Genomic DNA, 17,232 nt, shown 5'->3' with positions numbered 1-17,232 from the left:
TTCTTTGGTTTTTTCTTTCTTAATAACATTTAATTTAATAACAATCTAAAGTGTAATAAGAAGGACCAGACTAAATGTTAGTATCCACAAGAAAAAATATACGCAGTAATACTAAGATAGATAGAAAGCTTATATTTTGATTGAAAATATTGGTATAGAATAGCACGAACATGACTAATTAAGGTTGCTTGACATATATGGTACTAGTATAAACAAAAATTATACCGGGAATAAATGTAGGTGTAGCATCTCAATTTGGGTGGAATAAAAGATTAATGAAGAGAAGAGATGGTGGTATGTTGTAGAAATCCGTCTAATTTTGTAGAGAGTTATTATTTTATTTATTAAAGCACATAAAAATTGGTGATTGAAATTGAAATTTAAATTTAAATTAAATGAAAATTCATTTGATTTGGAATTAACCACGTAACAGCTTTTCATTATGACCAAGCATTTTGTTCCACACGCATAAATAATTGAATCCCCAGTTGTTGGGCAGTAGAAGTTTGTTCATTATATATTATTATTATCAAAATATAACCTATAGTTCTTCATTTATTCATTCATTTATTTATTTATAAATTTGTCACATTCATAAAACCCCAACTCCAAACCACCATCCACCCTCCACCCGAAATATACCATTAAACACAATCGCCTCTCTATATAATAAATATGTATCGATCAAACTTTGAAAGTATAGGATCATCAACACATTAATGAATTGAATTTATAATAACCAAATACAATTTTTATAATCAATGGTACAAATGCAACGTTTAAAAGAAGGAAAGGAAAGTTGGACTTTCTATCTTCCTCTTGATTATCTTTGGTGTGTAAAGACATTTCAAACGCAACATTAATTAATAAATCTCAATTTTTCAACATCTTTAATAACAGTTGAAATTGTTAAGCATATAAGCCACTCAAAAGAAGTCGAGCATAACCAAAAGAGGAATATAAAGAAGTGAAAAAGAAAATTTTAAAAGAATATTTTATTAGGAGGTTAGGCCAATTGCGATTGTAAGCATATTATAGCATATGGCTACTTGCAAATAATTTCCACCATGCATTTATTTAAATTAAATTGAGGCTCTAAGCATGGCTCCTATTTTTAGCTTGTTTTTCAGCCTCGGCCTCAGCTCGAACTAAAAAAGGTGGCACCGTACCCCTACCTCGTACAACAATTTACTTTGTTTTTTTTTTATTTTTTTCTTACCCCATCCACTTAATTATATTTCTAATGTTATATTTTAGAAAGTAAAAAATAAATAATAATGGGCAATTCTACGTATATAACGTACCATTCAAAATTAAATAATTAATTTTGTCACCAATATTTGTCTATTAACTAAGAAGTCACCACGCATTAAATAATGAGAGAGAAATAAAAATAATAATTTAAATAATTATTGAGACCAAACAGAGTTTTTAAGTCACACCAAGGACTGTCAAGTCCACGATCAACGACTGGATAATTTAAAGTAAAAGAGTTGTGGTTTCCAATAATTTGGGATCTTAGGCTGTGCTGGCAGAATCCACAAATCTCCAATAATTTAAATAATTCCACAGCAACATTATAAAAGGTCATTTTAATACAACATCCAAAAAAAAAAACCCCATTTTTACCACAGATTCTTTGAATTTTTTACGCTATGTATGTGTACAATGATACAAATACCTATAGTGTATTTTTTTAAAGAAATTAAAATTATTTTCATTGGATTAAATTAAATATTTGAGGTATTGGGCCGAGCTATTGAGATGGGCCAGTCTTTGATCTCGTAAGCTCCAGCATGGGCCTACTCTGGTAGATATGGGCCCATAATTTAGACCCGGTCTTTTATGGTTAAGCTCCGAACCCCACTCTGTCTCTCTCTGAGTGTCCTATAGAAACACCCTTGGGCGCTTCGAAGTGATCTTATGATACATGGCTCTCGTTTCTTTATCTAAACCACACTACAGCCGTTTACGGGTTTCTTTTCCAGTTCTTCAATTTCGAACCCGACTGCCCTCAGTTTGCTTCATTTCTTCAGCTTCACTCAACAACCGATCTCCTCCGCTACTCAAAATGAAAGCCCCAATGATCAATCCGCCAGCTCTGGTGTTGCACGCAGTGGTTGTTAATAGCGCCAAGCAAGTTAGGGGAAGAACAGGTTGTTGGATGAAAGTCCTACCTGGGTTAGGTTAATTTAGAGAATGATCATCAGTTTATAATCAAGTAATACTCATTTTTTAAAAATTCAAACCAAAACCATGAATAGTTGTATCATATTAGGATGGAGGGTGGTAAAGCATCAACCTCACCCCAATTAGAGGATATTATTGATTGAATGATGGGAAATCATGAATGAACAACACGTTTACAGAATACCACAAATTATTTAGCCTTATAAATTTATTTATGGTAAATGATGGTGACATATTTATTTATTTTTGCAAAGAAACATAGAGGGACTTTTGTTCTTAGTTTTGGAATTTTATTCCCATTTTTATTCTCTTTTTCCGCCGCGGCGGGCCGACTGTGCTAGAAGTTCAAACGCAGCCTACTACTCCACGTGGTTTGTCGGCCGCCATATAAATTTTTTATTTCTTTCTGAATACCAACCTTTTCCCCTTCATATTATTCTTTTTTCAATGCGTTTCTTTTCCTTTCCTTTCCTACTTCCTTTTTTAAATTATTTTTTAAGAAGAAACTAAACATTAGCTTCCTTCCTTAAACTTTAATATATATATATATAATCCCATTTTTTATTAAAAAAATTAAAAATAAATGACAGGAAAAGAAAATTATTAGTTTCGTTTAATCAAACTTTATAAATATTTTTTTTTTTAAAATGAATATTCTCTCTTCGTTTTAGCATTTTGAATATAGTTACAGTTCAATGTCGAAGAATTTATTGTGACAACAAATTATTGTTGCTGTATTTTCAAAATAGTAAATAACTTCCTCAAATTAAAATTATAACAATATAAGCTCCTCATGCATTGGACAACTGTTCTTATCACTTAATACACCAAACTCTAATTAAATCAATATTCAAAATTAATAACTAAAAAACTAGAACTAAAAGATATCATCTAGAATCATGAACCATATAATCCGAAATTATTTTATTAAAAAATTCGTGGATTGTATCCTCAAAATAATTACATGAATAATATAAAATAATTTAGATATTGATCATAAATCATACGAGTCCTCCACCACACATTTTTGGAACTAAAAGATAAAAATAAAAATAAACAAAGCAAATCTTTAGCCACCTAATATTTTAGAAAATACGTATAATATAAGATAATGAAAAATGAGGCGATATTCATGAATGATATATCTGGCAAATCCTAAATAGTAATAAAATAAAGCAAATTCCATCCTAATCTCTCAATAATCATACCTCAAAAAAAAAAAAAAAAAAAAAGTGAGCTTTTTATGCTGGCAACCCTTTCCCTTGTGTCTCACACTCCAATCATCAATCTTCTATATATGTTTATATGATATTTGTATTTTAGTTTTTATGGGAAAGATTTGAATATGGTTTGTGTTAGAGGATGAAAGTCGCGTATCTGCTAATTTAGAGAATGATCTTAGTTTATAAACTAAAAATAATCTCTCCATTGATACCATGATTTTTAGAAAACACAAAGCAAAAGTAGAAAATATCATACCATCGTGAAGACTACAATTATATAAAATTGGTGAGCATTACAAAACTCTTTCATTTATCTCTTATCTCCTTACTCAATCAACACAACACGACAACACATTTCGTACCAATCCTTTTCTAATTTCTTATTTTCAACTTGGTCGCCTTCGCCTTTATATTCATCAGGACCTCGTCCAGAGAAGAACAGAGGAGGGTTGAAAGAATTAGAAGATGGGGCGCTTTGAGGATTACAAGCCTGCATTGGCTATGCTGGGGTTGCAGTGTATTTACTCTGCGCTTGCCATCTTCAGCAGAGCCGCTTTGGTCCATGGGATGAGCCCTAGAGTCTTTGTTGTTTACAGAAATGCCATTTCCACTATAGCCATGGCCCCTGCTGCTTTTATCTCTTCAAGGTAGTTTAGTTATACTCCACACCCCTATTCCAAGTTGGGTTTTTTGTTAACCCAGTTGCAGTTTTACAGGAAAAGTGGGCGCAGCCTTTCCATCGGATTTAGAGGCTTTTCTCTCATTTTTGTGACTTCTCTTTTTGGGTATGTCATTTCATTCTCATCTTTGCCAAACCCATTTCTTTTTTGTTCATATTTTCCTCATTCCACAGAGTAACGGGCAACCAAAATGCCTATTTTGAAGGCCTTTACTTGTCCTCCTCGTCGGCGGCGAGTGCCATCGTTAATTTGATACCTGCTATCACTTTCGTTATGGCTGTCACTGTAGGGTATGTGAATCGCAACTTTCAACCAAACCAATACTTCCATTTGGTTTGTTTTTTTCAAGATTGGGTGTCTGAAATTGAATTGCTTCAGGTTGGAGAAACTTAAAGCAAGAAGCTGGAGAAGTGTTGCAAAAGTACTAGGAACGGTGGTATGCGTCGCTGGAGCAGCTGCAATGGCTTTGATAAAAGGCCCAAAATTATTAAACACAGACATGTTACCTAAAAGTCTTGTGCTTGGTGTCGGAGTCGGAGTTGGAAACAGAGCCGAAGGGGACACGTGGCTTCTCGGCTGCGTGCTTCTCTTCGTAGGCAGTTGCTTTTGGTCATTCTGGATCATCATGCTGGTTCGTCAAAATCTTAATTTTAAACCCCAAATTTCTCAAAACAATTGAAAATAACAAAAAGATATTGATTGTTAGCCAAATTTAATGTACAGGTCCCAATTTCAAGGCACTGTCCCGACCATATAATTTCTTCCACATGGATGTTGTTCTTCGCCATGTTCCAAGCAGCCATCTTTACAGTACTGGTTGACGACAGCTCAAAAGTCTGGAACCTTCCTTCTCCATTGGAATTGGGCTCTTGTTTATACGCCGTAAGTGTAACAAAACACATTGAATCTCAAATCTTGAAAATTCCCCTTTAATTTAAACCCCAAACCCCAAATTTGATTGTTCATTAGGGAATATCCTCGGCATTGTCCTTTTTGGTTCAAGCATGGTGTGTGTCTCGAAGAGGCCCTCTTTTCACAGCATTATTCAACCCTCTGTGCACAGTCATTACCACCTTCATTTCCTCTCTGTTTCTGCACGAAGAGCTGTACAGTGGGAGGTAAGAACAAAAACTGCACAACTTTTAATACTCCCCATTTGATCAAACCTTTAATCTTTGGTGAATTTAAATTATGGGTGCAGCGTAATGGGTGCTATCGCTGTTATAATTGGATTATACATTGTATTATGGGGGAAGGCTAAAGACGTTGAAGGCATTGAAGGAGGAATAGATATAGAAGATAAGATTGAAAAGAATGAGTGCAAGAACGATCTAGAACAGCCCCTGCTGTTTGGTGAATCAGATGACACGATCAAATGTGATCAAGTTTGAATTTTTTTTTTTTTTTTGAATTTAAGAAATAGATTCCAGAATATTCTGTGCTGTCTGAGTTGGCATTACGCGTTTAATTTTCTCCACATATGGTCTTGTCGATCACAAGGTTGGATTGGGTTTTGGAAGTATGTGTAGGTGTTCATGAAATGGAGGTTCTGACATGTCAGTGGCTTGGAACATGATACACATGGGCAACTCCAATCCAACTCCTTCCTACGTGTCTCCGACGTGACACCTACCGGCTACCCTTTCTGCCCTTTTTATTTATTCATTATTAAATTTTAAATCATTTATTGAAAATCTCTTTAAATATATTATACTGCAAAACCTTCTTTTTTTTTCTTAAATATAATACGGGTAGGATCTATGACTATAGGGCCCACCTTTAATTTTGGCGGTCATGTTTGGTACACCGTGTCAATAATATAGTGAGGAAGCGTATTAAATAATATTAATGTAGTATAAGCATATTTCGTTGTATTTTATTAATTTCGATTAAAATTAGTTAAAATAATAATAAATTAAAATTCAACAACCCCCCAAGATACAAAGTATTAAAATATGCTATTTCTTATTTAAAAAATAATAGGGAAATCATAAGTAGTTAGTTTGATAATTTGGGCTGGGCCATATCCAATCTTCGGTCACTTTGAGACCAATGGACATCTTCTTAGTTCAGTTCCAGGCTTCCAAGTTTCAGCCCAAGTTGTAAAATATATATATATATATATTCATTTTTGTTACAAAAGCGAGTTTGCATGTAACGACTCAAGCTCATTGCCAGTAGATATTGTATTTTGGACTTTCTCTTACGAAGTTCTCCTTCTGCTAGAAAGAGGTTTCTCCTCCTGTATACTTCGTTCTATTCTCCAGTCCACATGGAACCGTTATTGAATACAAGACATTAAAGTGAATTTAGGCGGTTATAGGAAAGTTTGGTAGAGAAGGCAAAAACAAAATAGAAGAGGGAAGAGTTATGGATGTGGCAGAAGGAAGAGAAAACACCACACCACACCTCATTCAATGGATTAATGGATCATAGTTTTGATTTTTGTTTTTGAGCGAACTATTTCCGTAACAGATGAAATGGATGAGTTTGAAGTCATTGTCCAAACGACAAGTGGAATATTGGAAGAGCCATGGTGGTGTAAAATCATGCAACAAATTTCTTCACATATCGACACGTGGACAACACAAGTGTCTTGTACGCCACGCCCCAGTTCTTCTTACAATATTCTATTCTATTTTTTTTTATTATTTATTTATAATAATTATTGTTGAATTTATTTATTTATTTTTCATTATCCTATAAAAACAAATTAAAATTTTTTTTACTTTTATTGAAATAAGAGATGGAACGGAAGTCCGAAGGCGGCGCTTGGGCATCTCAATCCTGAACACAAAAACATTGACAACCACATTTTTGGTGTAAATTATTAAATTCAGACAATGACGAGGGAACAACAAGGCGGACCCTATAAGCTCTTGACATTTATCCACTCACGCCCCCCATATTGTCCTACTTGTTGAACAGAGAAAGTCCATTAATTAAAAATAAATAAATAGTCATACTTGTTGAACAGAGAAAGTCCATTAATTAAAAATAAATAAATAGTCATACTTGTTGAACAGAAAGTCCATTAAAAAAAATTAAAATTGTCAAAAAGTGAGATTAAACAAATATGAGAATAGTTTCAAGCACGCCACTACGCGATCAACTTCTCAACCATATTGAACACAAAAAATCAGTAATGAAAACCAATTATTAATTCATTAAAAGAATCGAAATTCACGAATGTAGATTTTATTCATATATCACAGCAAATAAATACTGGGCAATAATAGTGATAAAACAGCTAAATAATAGAAGTTAATATACGCCTACACCGCTGAAGAAAGGCAAAAAGCAAAAGCAAAAGCAAAAGCAAAAGCCAAGACAGACATACAAAATCAACTAACGACTTCATTTCCATCTGGGATAATGATTCTCCTCCTTGTTGTTCCTGAAGGCGCAACACCCAATGGAGTAAACGATGATGAGAAACACCAGCACAACAATATTAATAATCGCCACTTTCTTCCAGTTCCTCTTCAAATTGTCCAATACCCCAGCCTTGCAGGACGAACAATTGAAGCACAGCGTCTTGGGATCGTTATTCCATAGCCCACAATCTGGATTCGTAGAATTGGTACTGCCCACTGTCCACTCTGTTGGCCTCACGAACACGAAATTGCACTCATCTGCCGGCTTGCAACAACCAGACTGCACATAATCAACCAAACAAATTTTAGTTACTGTTTACCATCAATTCTAGATTTGGGGGGCGGAGGGAAGGGGGTTTTCCATTACATCTGAAATCCAAATCGAAATTTACCTGAATCGACGATAAGTGCTCTTGGTATAACTGATCGACGGTATCACGGGCGAATTTAACGTTGAATTCGGTACAAACCTTGCCGTCCACCAAGCAGCTCCTGATTTTGTTCCAGTTTTTGTTGTTGTTGACGCGATTCTGCAGCCAGTTGGAGTAATCGCCCAGCCTGTACTCCTTGTAGCCTCTGTTGGACAGGACTTGACCGGCGCCTTTGTTGGTGACGGCGAAGGCAAAGATGGTAAAGACGAAGAGAAGGACGATGAGGATGAACATGACAAATAGATAGATCCAGAGAAGCCATGTGACACGGCAGCAGGCGCCGATGAAACCCGCGAGAGAGACCAATAGAAGGAAAACTCCGATGACAATAACCGGCGTGTCGAGAAATTTCTCACAGTCGGAGGTCCCCTGTCGGCTGAGCCATATCCCACCAGCGATGATTGGAATAGAAAGCAAAAAGACTATGAAATTGAGAATCCCAACCAGATTATTGCTAAACCGCACCATGGTTGCGAACCAACGCCCAAATGATTCAGTAAAACAGAGAGGAAAGGAGAGGATGGGAAGTAAAAGGATGCGTGTTTGTGTTTGGGAATGGGTGTGGTTTGGTTTTATAGCGTTTTGAGAAGGCGCGTTTAGAGGACGAAACGTTGACGGTGGTGATGTCAGGTTGAAAGTTCAAAAGCGACGGCTGTAATTACAAATTTGATTAAAACAGGGGATCTTCCGATGTAGGTTCTAGGCAGCCTGCTCCTCACCCGGTTCTCCATTTCCAAATCCAATTCCCAAACCGAAAACTTTTCGCTTTTCAAATTCTATTTGTTTTTGGTCATTCATTCACACATTTAAAGGATGAACTCTCTAAATTCGCTTACTTTTATTATCCAACTTTCTAATCTAAATTCTAACATCAGGATCTTACTACATTCATACACCAAGTCCCAATCGTTCCGTTTTTAAAAGTATAGAATTAAAAAAGAAAAATGTAGGAGAATAAAATATATTCTTTGGGATTTCTTTTTAGACTAGTTATTGATTTTTGGATAAAGTAGAATTTTGAAACAAATTATACACACAAAAATGTCATGTCTATCTTTAAAACGGTTGTATGTATGTCCTAAAATTTTATGTCTTTAGTTACATTTTGGATATAAAAGCAACTCACTTTTACAACTCATACATCTAAGTTCTTTTTCTTCAATTTGAATTAGTTTTTATACACTTGAATTTATTTTTACTTCATTTGAAAAGTTAGTTTTACATATTTGAAACTATATAAATATTACACAGAAGAATCACATGCACATGCAGGAGACAGAGACCAATTAAAATGACACAACACTTTAAAATATCCAACTGTCTCAACTGGCAAAGTAAATGAGTATGGACATTAAAAGGTTGGGTATAATACTTAAAAGAAAAAGGGTTACAATCTTAAAAGAAAAAAAGAAACAAGAAAGTAGCTAGGAACATGATTGGAAGGAAAGGTTGGAGATATTTTTGAAAAGTAAAGGAACAGTTTTTGAGATAAGAAAGCAGAGGCAGAGGGGTTTGAAATGGAATCATGTGAAACAAAAGGAGATGCCTCAACGGACTTTGTGTGGCTACAAATCCACAAAACGACCATCTCCAATTCCACAAAATGACAGATTTAGACGACCCGTGAAATTGACTTCCTCTTTCATGGTTTAATAATCAAATTTCTTGGGGGAGTTGCAGTCTTTGCTGCACTATTTGAAAATATCAACCACTATCCTTTTCTCAAAACCAATAAATACAAGTCTTAATCAAAACTTGCAACCTTGGCACGGAATGGAACTAGTATTCGGCCTAGCCCATTCACCATCTGTCCTGGAGGACTTGGGACTTGGGACTTGGGACTTGGGACTTGGGACTTGGGCCTTGCTTGCTTGGGTTATAGCCCACCACCTATTTACATTTAAGGCTACCACAGATCCCAAATTTATGGAAACCAGAGTTGGTCAAAATTTGAGACAATGTCTCGAGGAATAAGATTTATGTAATCATTAAATGCTTTCAAACCTTGCTCCTACTATTTCTCATCCTCTCTAACGAACCCACCCTTATTTTTCTCCTCAAAACCTTCAAATTTATTACTCAGACGTGTCCGCTCTTTGACTTGTTTGTTATAACACAACCGGAAACTTACCATACATCAATCACATCAACATATATAAAACACCATCTTTGTTCTGTAATTATCTACATCATTTCCATTCTCTCTAAATCACTCACTCACCAAATGGCACAGAACGACAACAACAATGCAATCGTTGTTGCAGAAGAAGCTGCGCCAGTAGTGCCGGTAGAAGAGACCAAGCCCACCAAAGACAAAGAAGCCGGCGATGCTCCGCCCAAGAAAACCAACCCATTTCTTCAAATTAACAATTTGGACAAGCTGTTGGCTACAATGACGCTGTTACTTTCGATCCCGGTTTTGGGGTTTATTGTGTGGATATTTTACGTCAGAGACTCGGATTGCGAGACCATTCTGAAGCTGCCAAGTTTCCAGCTGGGGATTGGCATTGGGCTCATAGTCTTGTTTTTGATAAGTAATGGCGTGGTTTTGTTGAGGCCTCGGTTCCCTGTTTTGGGGCTTTTGGTTGTAATGCTGCCGTTGATGCTGATATTCATAATTGGGCTGGCGCTTGTGGGTGCGTATACGATGGAGACTCGGTCCGTGGCTGCGTCCCCTAAGTGGCTGAGATTGAAGGTGTTTGACAACGCGCATTGGGAGGATATCAAGTCTTGTATTTATGATACAGGGGCTTGTGATGATTTGGTGTCACGAACCTTGATGCTTAAGTCTTATGATTTTAGTCTCCACAAGTTGTCCTCCATTGAGGTAAATTTTCCTTCCTGCCCTTTCCTGATATAAACACAAGTATGTAGCTAACAATGTGTGTGTGTGTGTGTGTGTGTGTGTGTGTTAGTCTGGGTGCTGCACGCCGGCAACGATCTGCAAAATGGAGTATGTAAACGCAACGTTCTGGAGAAGAAGGGAAAGAGAAGCAAGGCCGTCAAACCCATACGACAGCGACTGTGATTTATGGGACAATGACAGAGGGAACTTGTGCTACAACTGCGTGTCCTGCAAAAGAGGCTTCCTGGGAACTCTTCAGGCCAAGTGGTGGAAGCTCGGCGTTTTTCTCATCGTTTCTTCGCTCTTACTCTTCATCTCTCATCTCATTTTGTTCCTCTCCTCTGTCTTCCAACAGTTTCGGACTTAGCCTCACAACAGCAACGGCTACCACTACCACCACCACCACCACCACCACCTCCACCTCCTCCATTACTTCCCAGTTTTTGAGTTTCATTTAGTATCATCACCTTCTTCTCACAATTTTGCGTAGAACTTGATTTTATTTGTTAAATCAATCCCTGTCTTCCACATGTATATTTCCCTTTTCAATAATCTTATTACCCCTAAGTTCCATTCTAATTTCTATAACTCTCTATCCAATGGTAACGCTTCAATCTCCACTCCTAATGGATTAAAAAAAGGAAAGAACGAATTTTAAATTATGTCTAATCGTGAAGGGTGTTAAGGCGTTCACGCGGAATGCTCCATATGGTCCAACCGCTATAAATAACCCTTTCTTACACCCTCCCTTAATTAGCAGTCCCACCATTTCCCCCTTTCCCTTTATTTTCCCACCATTTCTCTCTCCCTCTGCCATTCCCATTTCATCCTTTTCCATTGGATTGCCCAAACAGAATTTTTTTAAAGAAAAAAAATGCCCACATTGGATGAGGAGCTGTTTCCCTCCACCCCTGGTAAATTCAAAATCGAACAGAGAAGCTACGGAATCAACCGCCAGTTCTACCGCTTTTTCGCTTCCACCAGCACCATGTTCTTATGGGCTCTTTTTCTAATCGCTCTCACCGTCTCCTACCTCAGCTTCCAGAGCTTCGTCCATTCCGGTACCCGCCATATCTCCGCCTCATGGGGCGGCCGCCAATGGGAGAAACAAGTCCGCACCTCCGCTGAGATCCACCGCGCAGCCGGTATGTCTGTACTCGTCACTGGAGCTTCCGGTTTCGTTGGCACCCACGTTTCTTTAGCGCTCAAACGGCGTGGAGATGGCGTCGTTGGGCTCGACAATTTTAATAATTACTACGACCCTTCGCTCAAAAAGGCTCGCAAGGCGCTTGTTAATCGTCACGGTGTGTTCGTCGTTGAGGGGGATGTTAACGACGCGCGTTTGCTCGATAAGCTTTTCGACATTGTTGCTTTCACGCACGTGATGCATTTAGCGGCCCAAGCTGGCGTCAGATACGCAATGGAGAATCCGCATTCCTATGTGCACAGTAACATTGCAGGCCTGGTCACGCTTCTCGAAGCTTGTAAATCCGCAGATCCACAACCGGCCATTGTTTGGGCTTCTTCCAGCTCGGTCTATGGCCTGAACGAGAAGGTCCCGTTCTCCGAATTGGACCGGACCGACCAACCAGCGAGTCTCTACGCGGCAACGAAAAAAGCCGGTGAGGAAATTACCCACACTTACAATCATATCTACGGCTTGTCCATCACCGGGTTGAGATTCTTCACCGTGTACGGTCCATGGGGTAGACCCGACATGGCGTATTTTATGTTTACAAGGAATATTCTTCAGGGGAAACCGATTACGGTTTACCGTGGGAAGAATAAGGAGGATTTGGCCAGGGATTTTACCTACATTGACGATATTGTGAAGGGGTGTTTGGGTTCGCTCGACACCTCTGGTAAAAGCACCGGATCGGGAGGGAAAAAGAGGGGACAGGCGCCGTATCGGATCTTCAATTTGGGGAATACGTCGCCAGTGACGGTGCCGGCGCTTGTGAGCATTCTGGAAGAGCATTTGAAGACGAAGGCGAAGAAGAAGATAGTGGACATGCCTGGAAATGGCGACGTTCCGTTCACCCACGCGAATATAAGTTCGGCCCAGGTGGAGTTCGGGTATAAACCAAGAACCGATTTACAATCCGGGCTGAAGAAATTCGTTCGATGGTATTTGTCTTACTATGGGTACGATCAGGGGAGAACGGCAAATTAAGGGATGTCGTTTTGAATGATAAAGCGGGGGAAAGAGAGGAAGTGAAATGGAGGGGATGTCTTATATGTTGTATGGTAAACATTGTGTGTAAAGCGAAGTTCGAATGCATTTAGGTTCTGGACGTGTGATCAAAAGAGAGAAGCCATCTTCATCTTCATCTTCATCTTCACCCTCATTTCATTATATTGTTTTCAAAACCAGGAGCACAATAACTATGAATGAAATTGTTTATGCTTAAGCTTCGTACTGGGTGATTCTATCTTTTTTAGCTTAGTCTTTAAAAAGAATTTTGAAATAAACAACCATAACAACAACATCTAAACATGAATGACTATAAGTTTCGAATCTTTGGATTTCTTCTGCAGGGTTGTGGCCAATCGACCCCCATGGCCTCTTGTCGCAAGTTTCGTACTTCACTGTTTCATTCAACCAACTTTTGTTCTGAAGGAAGCTCCACAGGGTATGTATTCTTTCTTTCAACTATCATACACTTCTCCCTTAATCTTTAGCCATTTCGTTTGAGAATTATCTGTTCTTTTGGGTTTAGCAGCAGCAGAGGTTTTAGCATTTGGTTAATGGGGTTTGTCTGTGTGGATTTCCATTTCATTGCTTACAGTTCATTCGGTTCTTTCAGCTCACATACCCTGAATCTTGCATGCCCACTTTTCCCATTAGAGGCCTTTAGTATGATAAACTCAAGGGTTGCTGCCTCTTGAGTTGGGTTTCTTTTGGTTTCATTGAGCCTGATGGGCACTACTTTGGGGTCGTCGTAAGGTCGGTATTGATACAAAGTTGTTGACCCTTCTAAGAGAGATTCCGTATACATGCCTTGGGGATATTATTCATGTTGCTGCCAATGTATTACTGCCTTTATACATTGCCTTTTGGAGGGAGGCAAGATTGATTTCTTTGCGATTCTGTGTACTGTTTTACATTGATATCTATTCTCAAGTGTTGGAGATAGCCACTAAATTGATCTCCATTATTGAACCAAAACAAAACTTCGGTTTCAAATATCAACTTAAACATAATTGCAGACATATGCCTTCATGCTGGGCCACTAAGGTCTTTTCACCCATAGCCGGAAAGGCTACCTCAGAAAAAACATGCTCAATACAACTTTAATGCAGTGTGTATAGCTACAGTGGATCTGCAACTACTGAACTTTATCGATGTCTTTTCTTTCTTTTGTGATTTTTATAGTGGCGGTGACATCTACCCCAAATTTCCTTCTCCATATCCATCCCTACTTTGAAAATTCATCATTAATCCTATATGCTCGTAATTGGCGCATGTTTAAGTAGTTAAGCTTCTATATTTAAGGAGAAAAAGAAAGGCATGTTGTGGGATGGATGGAAGCCTGCAAGCCCAGAACTTAGGGTACCATCTTTGTTTGTATCTTCCCTAAACACGATTCCTATACCAGCTTCATTCCACGCGTGGGGTTTCTACATTTGGCCATTTTTCTTATATTCATAATTTCTTCCGCCTTTTTCTCATTCATGAACAAAGGACTAATTGTTTGCACCAACAGGGAAAGTTTCATGCCTTCATATTACTTCTTGAACACCGTCTTCATCAGGAAATGATCAACTTAAAACCCATTTTCCACCATAAAACATAAATATCCAAGATTCTACCTTCCTATTCGGGGGTACCAAGCTTACCCCCTTTTGAAAAGCTTGTTTCAGCAAGCCACAAATTGCATTTCTTGCATTTTTCCCCCGTTTTCATTGTCATCTCGTGCGAGAGACTTGCAGAAAGTAGTTCACCGAACATTTGCCCGTTTCACCTATCTCCGTCTCTATAAAATCAGCCCCCAACACACAAACAGAGGAGAACCCTAAAAATGGATCACAGAAGGCCAACTCTTTGTGTTCTCGACGCTTCCTCTTATGTTGGCTTATGGGTCACCAAAGGATTGATAAGCAGAGGATACCCAGTTCATGCAGCCGTTCAGAAAACGGGTAAGTCATTTATTCTTCTCTGTTCTTTTGCAATTCTTTTTCTTCACGAAGGCTTTCTAATGCTCTGCTTCTGGGTGAAATTATCGGTTTGATCGAGCAGGAAATCCAGAGATTGAGAAGACTATTAGAGAGATGGGTAAAGTGGAGAATGGGCTGGTGGTGTTACCTGTGGATATTATGGATTACCAGAGCATTCTTGTTGCTTTGAAAGGGTGCTCTGGTCTGTTTTGCTGTATGGACACCCCCCATGTGTATGATGTAAGTCCACAGAGGCAAAAAAAGGCTGATGATGCTTAAAAGTTGTCATTTTCTTTCTCGGGAATTTGTGGGTTATTGTTGCTTTTGTGTTTTGTGAAGGAAAAAATGGTGGATTTGGAGGTGAGAGGGACAATTAATGTTGTGGAGGCCTGTGCTCGGACAGATACTGTTGATAAGATAGTCTTCACCTCCTCCTTGACTGCTGCCGTATGGAGAGAGAATATTCTTTCTGAGAAGGATGTGGATGAAAGGTGTTGGAGTGATAAAGAATTTTGCAGAAAAATGAAGGTTGGAAGGAATTTCAAAACCTCTGTTATCTTTTTGAGTTAGTAATTTTGGATTTCTTCATCGGGCTATGTTGATCAACGAAGCCCTTATCATTCATTTTTCTTGTCAATGAATTTGATTACAAATCAAGCTCTGTTACGTTCTCCCAGTTGTGGTATCCTCTAGCAAAGACACTCTCTGAACAAGCAGCCTGGGCTCTAGCAATGGACCGTAGGCTGAACATGGTGTCCATTAACGCAGGACTTGTTCTTGGACCCGCTGTTGCAGAAGAAAATTCAGTGTCAACAATCTCATATCTTAAAGGTAGGAAGAGAAACTTTTTTAAAAACTGTTCCACATTTGCGGGAGTAGTTGTTTTGTTTTGCTTAGCTGAAAATTATGAGACAACAGGAGCCGCTGAAATGTATGAAAATGGGGTTCTGGCAGTGGTGGATGTGAAGTTTTTGGTGGATGTCCATATCCGAGCAATGGAAGATTCCTCGACGGGTGGTCGGTACTTTTGCTTCGATCAGATAGTGAATAGTGAGGATGAAACTATTAAACTTGCGAATACATTGAGGCCATTGATATCCATTCCACCGAGGTAAAAGAATTTGGGTTTTTTAAACAACAAACAGAGCAATAACATTGGAAACTGAATCTGTGTTAGTTTATTGGTGAGAGCAGATACGAAGGGCAAGGGAGGGAAGGTTTTGCTGAGAGGCTGAGAAGCAGGAGATTGCACAAACTGATCGAGGGCGCAGCTTCTTGATAACTTTTGAATGTAAAACCTTTTGGTTTTCTTGTATGCATCTCTCGCTTCCCTCGTTCTCTCTTCTACCTCTCATCTTCTTCTTCTACTTCTACCTTTTGAATGTAAGACCTTTTTGATTTCACATGTTCAGAGCTACGGAGAGAGAGAGAGAGAGAGAGAGAGAGTAGCCAGCTGAAAGCCAAAATGCTTTCCTTGTTTTGGAAATGTTTTGTTTCGTTTTATGGGCCTTGGGTTCACGAATCAATTTTGTTGAAACCCTAAGCCCATTATCCAGTCCAGTAACAGCGATTACAGGTGGGCTTAGTCTCGTCGGGTTTTGGGGGGAAATGGCACGGCAATTCTCAAGGTGCGACCATTCTCGTTTTGACATTTGAGAATTTTCCCGTCTCATTGCGTACGATGGATCTTTATTTTGTTGCTGAGAAGACGAATATTGTTGCTACAATTGTGAACAATTGAATCCGGACGGCATCCGAAGGAAATCATTTGATATCGATCGAAATGTATCTGGCTTCAAATTTGTTCAACTACGAACACTGGTAAAGATATGATTATTGAAGTTACTTTCTTAATTGTTGATCTTTTAGCTTTTATGCAGGATTTTCCAGATTTTGTATTACTCTCCGTATCACTTTTTAGCATAAGCTCGAAAACTTGAATTGAAAGCGGTAGAGCTGAATTCAGAAGGTAAAATCTTCAAGACAGCAATCTGAGGCAGCTCACGCCGTCTTCTTCTTTTTGTTCTTCCTCTTCTCTACGTACTTGTACAGTTCAGGCTTGCAGAATACTTGTCTTTTACTGCTAAATTTTTTCCGTCCAAATGTTTATCGAAACAACAAAGTATCAGTTGTGAAACAGTGAGTCTCAATTATTGCAAGTTTTCTTTAACTATTTCTAAAATTGTGTACTTTAATAATTTATCGATCTTTTATCTTTATCCTTTTGAGACTACTTTATTAGTAAGATCAGTAGTGATATTTCAATGAGCGGATCTGTTTGTCCCATCAACGATATCTTGTCTTCAACTTGTCCAGCAGGGTGGGTTA

General features: G+C 38.3%; 3 protein-coding genes and 1 pseudogene across 6 annotated transcripts; 3 read left to right on the top strand and 1 right to left on the bottom strand.

Annotated features, from left to right (window-relative positions):
• The first annotated feature begins 3,755 nt into the window (after positions 1-3,755).
• Positions 3,756-5,787, top strand: UMAMIT33 (nodulin MtN21 /EamA-like transporter family protein). The gene is made up of 7 exons (XM_023666902.2): positions 3,756-4,060; positions 4,130-4,198; positions 4,267-4,383; positions 4,472-4,724; positions 4,817-4,975; positions 5,063-5,211; positions 5,295-5,787. The coding sequence occupies exons 1-7, from the start codon at positions 3,879-3,881 to the stop codon at positions 5,482-5,484; spliced, it is 1,119 nt and encodes a 372-aa protein (XP_023522670.2). The 5' UTR covers positions 3,756-3,878; the 3' UTR covers positions 5,485-5,787.
• Positions 5,788-7,275: 1,488 nt separating this feature from the next.
• On the bottom strand, positions 7,276-8,461 carry TET7 (tetraspanin7). The gene is made up of 2 exons (XM_023676002.2): positions 7,863-8,461; positions 7,276-7,750 (listed from the first exon to the last, which is right to left on the bottom strand). The coding sequence occupies exons 1-2, from the start codon at positions 8,367-8,369 to the stop codon at positions 7,451-7,453; spliced, it is 807 nt and encodes a 268-aa protein (XP_023531770.2). The 5' UTR covers positions 8,370-8,461; the 3' UTR covers positions 7,276-7,450.
• Positions 8,462-9,967: 1,506 nt separating this feature from the next.
• On the top strand, positions 9,968-13,162 carry LOC111793036 (UDP-glucuronate 4-epimerase 1 pseudogene; annotated as a pseudogene). Its single transcript, XR_015420688.1, has 2 exons — positions 9,968-10,728; positions 10,817-13,162. The product of XR_015420688.1 is annotated as a UDP-glucuronate 4-epimerase 1 pseudogene (transcript).
• A 349-nt stretch (positions 13,163-13,511) lies between these two features.
• LOC111793035 (cinnamoyl-CoA reductase-like SNL6) lies at positions 13,512-16,307 on the top strand. 3 transcript variants are annotated; one of them, XM_023674722.2, is made up of 6 exons: positions 13,512-14,886; positions 14,987-15,144; positions 15,244-15,432; positions 15,582-15,735; positions 15,859-16,015; positions 16,099-16,307. In XM_023674722.2, exons 1-6 carry the CDS (start codon positions 14,769-14,771, stop codon positions 16,181-16,183), a joined length of 861 nt encoding a protein of 286 aa, XP_023530490.2. In that variant the 5' UTR covers positions 13,512-14,768; the 3' UTR covers positions 16,184-16,307. The 3 variants fall into 3 exon arrangements, with proteins under 3 accessions (XP_023530490.2, XP_086979350.1, XP_023530489.2); XM_023674721.2 differs by having other exon boundaries at positions 14,178-14,886; positions 15,823-16,015; XM_087123224.1 differs by lacking the exon at positions 16,099-16,307 and having other exon boundaries at positions 13,993-14,886; positions 15,823-16,019.
• Positions 16,308-17,232: the final 925 nt, after the last annotated feature.

Source organism: Cucurbita pepo, chromosome 4, assembly GCF_057944985.1.
Source record: "Cucurbita pepo subsp. pepo isolate OVF chromosome 4, ASM5794498v1, whole genome shotgun sequence".
In the NCBI taxonomy this organism is placed as follows: domain Eukaryota; kingdom Viridiplantae; phylum Streptophyta; class Magnoliopsida; order Cucurbitales; family Cucurbitaceae; genus Cucurbita; species Cucurbita pepo.
This window is presented reverse-complemented; position numbering and strand designations above follow the sequence as displayed.

What these genes read in the sequence shown, in the direction of transcription:
- TET7 (XM_023676002.2), bottom strand. Translation starts at nt 8,369, where the DNA reads ATGGTGCGGTTTAGCAATAATCTGGTTGGGATTCTCAATTTCATAGTC. An exon ending in AGCACTTATCGTCGATTCAG is followed by an intron (nt 7,751 to 7,862) that starts GTAAATTTCGAT and finishes GATTATGTGCAG; the next exon opens with TCTGGTTGTTGCAAGCCGGC.
- UMAMIT33 (XM_023666902.2), top strand. Translation starts at nt 3,879, where the DNA reads ATGGGGCGCTTTGAGGATTACAAGCCTGCATTGGCTATGCTGGGGTTG. An exon ending in GTTATGGCTGTCACTGTAGG is followed by an intron (nt 4,384 to 4,471) that starts GTATGTGAATCG and finishes GAATTGCTTCAG; the next exon opens with GTTGGAGAAACTTAAAGCAA. An exon ending in GAAGAGCTGTACAGTGGGAG is followed by an intron (nt 5,212 to 5,294) that starts GTAAGAACAAAA and finishes TTATGGGTGCAG; the next exon opens with CGTAATGGGTGCTATCGCTG.
- LOC111793035 (XM_023674721.2), top strand. Translation starts at nt 14,769, where the DNA reads ATGGATCACAGAAGGCCAACTCTTTGTGTTCTCGACGCTTCCTCTTAT. An exon ending in TGCAGCCGTTCAGAAAACGG is followed by an intron (nt 14,887 to 14,986) that starts GTAAGTCATTTA and finishes TTGATCGAGCAG; the next exon opens with GAAATCCAGAGATTGAGAAG. An exon ending in AATTTTGCAGAAAAATGAAG is followed by an intron (nt 15,433 to 15,581) that starts GTTGGAAGGAAT and finishes ACGTTCTCCCAG; the next exon opens with TTGTGGTATCCTCTAGCAAA.